The 7,477-nt window shown below is 45.9% G+C and overlaps 1 protein-coding gene across 1 annotated transcript in view; it reads right to left on the reverse strand.

Annotated features, from left to right (window-relative positions):
• The window catches only part of TDRD12 (tudor domain containing 12), a 53,162-nt gene extending 51,107 nt beyond the window's left edge, over positions 1–2,055 (reverse strand). Inside the window, exon 1 of the mRNA XM_019654483.1 lies at positions 2,032–2,055. Within this exon, the coding sequence (XP_019510028.1) occupies positions 2,032–2,055 (24 nt within the window). The remainder of the gene's footprint in view (positions 1–2,031) is intronic.
• Between the last annotated feature and the right edge of the window lie 5,422 nt (positions 2,056–7,477).

Here is a 7,477-nt window from a genome sequence, read left to right on the forward strand (position 1 = left end):
GTATCATAGCTCCATTTAATATAGGGAAGGGGCATAAGAACTATTTTTACAGAAGAAGGAACTAAGAGGCTCGATCCAAGCCTGCTGCCTACTGTACTCCAAGGTAAAGAACTCAGCTCAGGCAAATGTTAATTGACAGAACAGACCATCAAAAGCCTACTGAGCAGGGCCAGCCGAGTGATGCGTTGGTTAGGAGTTGGCTTGGGACACCAGCTCTGAGCAGCAGGGTCCCGGTTCGGATACCACATTAGGGCCAGTGACTCTGCGCCCTCTACAGCTAAGATGGTGAACAACAGCTCGACCTGGAGTTGGGCTGCCGTGAGTCGCCAGCATCAGCGTAGGCTGCAATGGGGCTGGCCAGCAGCTGGCATGAGCTTTCCTGAGCTGCTATGAGCCACCGTGAGTGGCCATCCAATGGCCGGCGAGCAACTGCTTCACCCGGGAAGAACGCTATGATAATACCAACATGGGCCAGTGAAGCAACATCCTCCACAACTAGACTGAAGAACAAAAGGACAGCAACTTGTATGTTCCCCCATCCCCGATTCCCCAACGCTGTTCCCCTCCCACAATTCCCCAATAAAATCTTTTTAAAAAAAAGCCTACTGAGCAGAGATTCCATTGTAATGGCCATTCACATAGTTAAACCTATTACAAACCAGCCACAGTTAAAAGTAAGCCTGCCCCTTTCTTATACCTTGCAGAAGTTCCCCATACCAAGAAGTTTTCCACAGAAACAAGAAACATATAAACCCTACCCTGATGCGCAGAGGGGCATCTCTCTTCCACTAAGCAGTTACAGGCCACCACTCTGTCCGTGGAGTGGCCTTTCTTTTCTTTTCTTACTCTCTGCTAAATAAACTTATTTTCACTTTAAACTCCATTATATCGGCTCACGTTTGAATTCTTTCCTATGTGAAGCCAATAACTTTCTTAGCCCAGGGCTTGAGTCCCCACTCCAGGTTTCGCCTTCCGCTGCATCACACTGAAGTTGCCAAAAAGTTTCATTTTTAAAAAAATCTGCTTCTAAAACCTAGAAAATGTAGACCAGGTGCTGTTTTACCAGCCAGCAGCAGCACAAATAGTTCAAGTTGCCATTTCTTCCGCGTGCTTTACTAGGAGGGGATGGGCTCCCAATTCCTCCCACTCACACCTCTTACACCAAGGTTGGGGCCTACCGCTTCCTGCCAGTGCTATAAGGCAATACTGCCCCGTTGCAGTTATCAGTGTACCACTGCCTTACACATTTTTCTCCTGCATGTCTATTTTATTTCCATTAGAAAAATATTATGTATATACATTTTGGTCCACTCTCTTCTCCTTTACCCCTGCCATTCACACTTGAATAATTTTACTCAAGTAAAAGCTGAATTATCTATCTGGTATTGAAAACTAAATATTCCACATCATTAAATTCACAGGATTTCATTGAATTAGGTATTTTCTTTATTATTTCTCAGGAATAGCTGAGACATACATATTATTTCCCTTTTATTTATTTGAGTATTTACGGATCCGAGCCCCAAGGCGCCTGGGCGGGTAGGTAGTGGCCTCCAGAGTTCTGGGGCGTGAGAGGGCAGGCATCCACACGAGTGAAGACAGAATGCGCGTGTGTACGGGGATGAAAGAAAGGGACGTACAGGTCACTCCGGACCCTGTCCAACCGGGGTGGACCCTTGTCCAGAAGAATAGGTCAAGGTCCCCGTTTCCATCGACCTGGGGTGCGCGGGAGCCCTCAACCAGCTCGGTCCCAGGACTCCGTATGTCCCATCCCCTAAGGTTCTAGAGTTGGTAAACACAGGACACGCAGTTAAATCTGAATTTCGTAGAAACAACGAGTAACTTTTTACCCTGTATCAGAAATAGTGCCTGGGACACAGCTGAGCCAAAATTTCATGTTTTGGTGAAATTGATTTTATCTGGCACCCCCTACCAGCGAGGTCCAAAGACCGTCGTCCCAGCAGGGCGGACCAGCCCTGGTAGGGCTGGGGGCGGGTCAACGGCCCGGCCCGGGGCTTCGCGCTCGCTCACCTTCAGCACCAGGACCTCGAGCATCTTCCTCGCGCGTCGCTGGCCGCCGGCCGACTCGCCCTGGGAAGACACGCACCGTCGTGGCCGCGCGCCTTTCTGGGCCTTCCCGTCGCTACTGACACAGAGTGAACTTTGGGGGCAAAAACCGAGGTTCTCCCACTGCAGGCTACAGCCTCCGCTCCCCGTGGGGGCCGCACCTCCTACCCAGTTGGCACCTGGGACCCCGCATGCCTAGCTCCGCCCCCTCCCCTGATTTCCGGTTCCGCAGCCCACGCCCGCCACGCACCACAGGCGACGTGCTGCATCCTCCTACCTGGACACTGCGACCCCGACGCCGGACTTCCGGAAACCATGTGTTGCGCCAACGGCACAGACAACTGCCAGCGCCCTGCGTAAAGCGCCCAATGCGGCGGTGAGGCGGGAGCCTGCGCAGGGGGAGGAGCTGTGGAGGAGAACACGGAGCCTGCGGGGCCCGGCATCACGTGGTTCAAGGGATCTTGGCGTTCCAGAGGTCATGGGTTTCACGCTATGGCCCGCCCGACCGTCACCATCTAGGGCCCAGGGACTCCCACGACTGTTTTACCCGTTCCGAGGAGCGGAGTAGCGGCAGACGGGCGAATCAGGTCGTGGTCAACTGCTAGGAGGCCCAACTCTTCGCCTCCCTCTTGACCAGCCTTCACTTCCTGGCCTTGGGGTGAGCGAGAGTCACGACCAACCACTGATGCCTGTGCCTTCAGAGCCTCCAGGCAACATTCCTCGTTCCCCCCACCCACCCACCTCTGGAAAGGTACTTGGTCGCCATTTTCCTCCCAGCTGACGGGGCTCCCCAAGAATCGAGTCTTGGGCATCCTTGTCACCACCAAAGGTCACAAACCTCTGCCTGGTGGGTCCCAATGTGAAATTTTTGCTATTGTTAAGGTACTGCAGAGCTCTCTGAAGACTTGGAAGCCTCTGTTTTCTTAAAATTGGAACTCTAGGGTGGGTCTCACACTTAGATGAGTTCACACTATATGGAGCAAAGTGGGAATAGGTAGCCTAGGAAATTGAAAACCCCCTCCAGGGTACAACGTGAGGCTCCTCACTGGTTACACAAGTAACAAGTGACTGTATCCAGTAACTGCAGCTGGAGAAAAACAAGAACCAGTTTCATCCAGCAAGGCTGAAACCAATGAGGGGGAACTGACCATTAGCTAATTATAATGTCATTATCTCATTTACATTGCCATTACTGTAACTCCCAGCATGCATTTCTTGTAATACTGATTTGTCGGTGATGAACTCCTTTGGATTTTTCTTGTCTGGAAAGCTCTTCGATTTTAAATGATAGCCTTGCTGGGTAGAGTAGTCTTGGTTGTATATCCTTGCTTTTCATCACTTTGAGTTATTTCCTGCCAATCCCTTCTGGCCTGCAAAGTTTCTGTTGAGAAATCAGCTGACAGTCTTAGAGGAGTGCCGTTGTAAGTTACTATTGGGTTGTCGGAAAAGTTATGTATTTTTGCAACGAAAAACATAGAAAAAATACGTCATGACTTTTCCGACAACCCAATAGTTGCCTTTCTCTTGCTGCTTTTAGGATTCTCTCTTCATCTTTAACTTTTGCCATTTTAATTATAATGTGTCTTGGTATGGGCTTGTTTGGGTTCATCTTTTTTGGGACTCTTTGCATTTTCTGGGCTTGTATGTCTGTTTCCTTTTCCAGCTTAGGAAAGTTTTCAGTCATTATTTCTTCAAATAGGTTCTCAGTCCTTTGCTTTCTCTCTCATCTCCTTCTGGTACCCCTGTGATGCGATGTTGTTATGTGTGATGTTGTCCCAGAGGTCTCTTAAACTCTCATTTTTTTGAATTCTTTTTTCCTTTTGTTTTGACTGGGTGTTTTATGACACCTTGTCTTCCAAATCGTTGATTCGATCCTCTGCTTCATCTAGTCTGGTGGTGATACCTTCAAGTGTATTCTTTTCAGTTACTGGATTCTTCACTTCTGATTGTTTTTTTTTATGGTTTCAATGTCATTGTTAATGCTTGCTATCTCTTTGTTGAAGTTCTCACTAAGTTCCAGTGTTTTGAACTCTGTCTCTGGTAGGTTGCTTGCCTCCATTTTATTTAGCTCTTTTTCTGGAGTTTTCTCCTGTTCTTTCATTTGGGACATATTTGTTTCCTTATTTTGTCTGCCTCTGTTTCTATGTATTAGGAAGATCTGCTACATCTCTTACCAGGTGGCCTTACGTGTAGTAGGTGTCCTGTGGGGCCCTGGCACAGTCTCCCTTGTCACCTGCTGCAGGTGCTCCAAGAGTATCCCTTGTGTGGGTTGTGTGTGTCCTCCTGCTATATGTGAACATGGATTGCTATTGGCACATCAGTGGGTAGGATTGACCCTCAGGCTAATTGACTGTGGGGTTTGGCCACATCCACAGCTTACAGGCTGCTGTGCAGGGGGCTTACCGCCCAGAGTGGAATTCACCTCAGCAGGCTCTGGTGCCTGTTGAGACTACCCTTTGGGTGTGCCACTTGTGAGGCTAATTAGGCAGGGCTCTGCTGTAGTTTGAAGCCAACTGCCAAGTATGTTAGTTTGGGGGCCTCTTAGGAGGGGCTCCGGTGCAGGCCCAGGTAAGCCACCACCTATAACCAGTCTGGGACACCTCGTAGGAGCTACAGAGTGATCCACAGTTGGTCACTGCCTGTGCTGGACCTGGAAGCATGTGGGAGAGGCCACTCTGTGAAATGAGGATGGCTGCCGCCAGTACCAGGACATACCAAGGCCTGCTGCTGCTTGCTGCCGGCTCCAGTAAGGTTCAGCTGCTGATAAAGCCGCCTGCAGTATAGAGTTGGTGGAGCAGGATTCCAGTGAGTCAGCAGAAAAGAGCTGCAGAGCTCTCCAGACCAATCAGATTCAGATCTGGCTGTAAGCGTAGGAAGCAGGCGCAACACAAGAAAAATGGCGCCCGCCTGCAGGCTGCAAGGAAGGAGTTCCCCACACGGGGAAAATGCCAGGCCTCCTCCCGAGGCCACACACCTCAGTCAGCCCCAGTATGTCTCCGACATCTCCAGAGTCACCATCCCTCCAGCAGAGCCCAGGGTGAGTACCTGCGAGTGAGTGAATCTGTGAACTGGCCCTTTAAGAGGACAGCTGAGTTTCCCGTCGCCTTCTATCCCACCCGGACAGTTGGGATCCCATTTTTCACAGCCAGATGTTGTGGGAGCTCCTCTTTCCAGCACCAGTACTCTGGGCTAGGGAGGCTGATGTGGGGGGATGAGGTCCCTTGCTCCTCTGTGGCCAACGTACCCTCCCAATTTTTATCCACCAGAGGTTTGGGGCCAGCCCATTTGCATCTCTGCCCCTCCTACCAGTCTCGGTGTGGCTTCTTCTTTATATCCTTAGTTATAAAACTTCTGTTCTGCTAGACTTCAGCTGACTCTGCAGGTTGATAATTCTATAATTTAGTTGTAATGTTGATATGTTCATGAGATTAGGTAAGTACAGTGTTTATCTACTCCACCATCTTGGATCATTCTCTAGATAATTAGGTTTTAAAACATTTAATCTGAGATTCTTTATCTTTTAATAGATTTAACCCTTTTTTTGTGTTATCAGGGTTGAATTTTATTCCTACTTGAATCATTTTGTTCTAAGCTTTGGACTTTTGGTTTGTTGCCATTTGCATTGTTTTCTATCTTTTGCATTAGAGGGCACACTTTGTTTTTGATTGATTTGAAAAGTGATGATTCTATTTTTAATTCTATTATCTACTTTTGTATTTAAAAACACTTAAACAGTATTTATTATTAGAAAACTACAGGTATTGATTCCCTCGTTTTTTTTCTTATTCCTCCCATAACCACTTACTGTTTATAATAATATAATCTGGGATTATAGAACCAAGTTATTTTTATCAAAAGGGGGTTTTACAAAATGTTAAAATTTGAATTATTCCTTTTAACATTTGCAGTACTTTATAGCCATATCATTCACATTTACTTCCTATATTGATTTCCACACTCACCATCAAGACTTCTATTATGCACTTCTACTTCAAAAGGTTTTATTTTGTGGGACGATATGGATGGACTTAGAGACTATTATGCTAAGTGAAATAAGTCAGTCGGAGAAAGACAAATACCATACGATTTCACTTATATGTGGAATCTAAAAAACTGAATGCACGAGGAAAGTAAACAGAAGTGGCCTCAGAGATACAGAGGAACAACGGATGGCTGTTAGTTGGGAGGGAGTGGGGATGAGGGAGAAGGGGAAGGGGTTAGACAGCATAAATACGCAACTACAATATTGCCACAGGGACATGAAAGACAGTTCGAAGAATATAATTAATAATGTTGTAAATATTTTGTAGGGTGTCAGGTGGTCACATGTCTTGCTAGGGAGACCGCATCATGGATGGGGAAGAGGCTTGATCACTGCACTGTACACCTGAAGCTGATGTTGTATAATATTGTATGTCAACTATAAGTGAATATATAAATAGTCATGGGATGTGGAATGTAGTGTGGGAGTGGAGTCAAGGGAATTGTAATAGATATGTATGATACTGGGGGGAAGTGGGGTGGTGGATTGGGGGAGGGGGGTTGTCACTTTCAGGGGTAAAAAGTATAACTATTGCACTGTGTTGTACAGCTGAAACTAATTCTAAAAAATGTGTATTTCATAATAAAAAATAATTAAAAGGGAAAAAAACATACACAGAATAAACCTTAAAGCTTTGGTAATTAAAAAAAAAAAGTTTTTATTTTGATTTCTCTTCCCAGTCATCTATAGTATTTCTATGAAGTGAATTTTTCCAGAATGGGTGGAATCTTCAAAGCCTATATATAAATGAGGTTTAAATCTGTGGCTTTCACGTTGTTTGATATAGAATTATTGAGCCCACACATCCTTTTCCCCTCAACATATTAACATGTGCTGTCCAGTATATCCTGTTACTCTGTAACACACACTCAGAAGCCTGATTTTGTACCTTTTTGAGCAATCTTTTCTTCCTGAAAATTTGTGCATTCTTTATCTTTGAAATTCAAAATGTCATCCAGGTATTGGACAATTTTTGTTATTTTTGCTTTAACCACAACAGGACCTTTTAACCTGAGGATCAACATTTTTCTTCAGCTCTAGAAAACTTTCTTCTCTAAATAATGTTTTTCTTCTATTTGTTCTGGAATTTTCTTTTAGACATGCCATAATCCTCATATTGGATGCCCATCCAATATGTTTTTCTGAGGCTTCAGTAACAAAAGGACTCAAGAACAAAATAGTTCAGAGATCCAGGTTGGTCTCAGGCAACAGTATGTGCAGAAAGAGCTCAAAGTTCTTTTCCATCTCAGAGGAGATGAGAGTAAAAAGAGAGGAGCAAGTGATGGCATCAGAGAGACAGGAGGGGCCTTGTAGGCCACCGTAAGTTAATTTAGTTTTTAAGTGTGAAGAAAAGCCATTGAAGGGTTT

Source organism: Hipposideros armiger, unplaced genomic scaffold, assembly GCF_001890085.2.
Source record: "Hipposideros armiger isolate ML-2016 unplaced genomic scaffold, ASM189008v1 scaffold_224, whole genome shotgun sequence".
NCBI classification, from domain to species: Eukaryota; Metazoa; Chordata; class Mammalia; order Chiroptera; family Hipposideridae; genus Hipposideros; species Hipposideros armiger.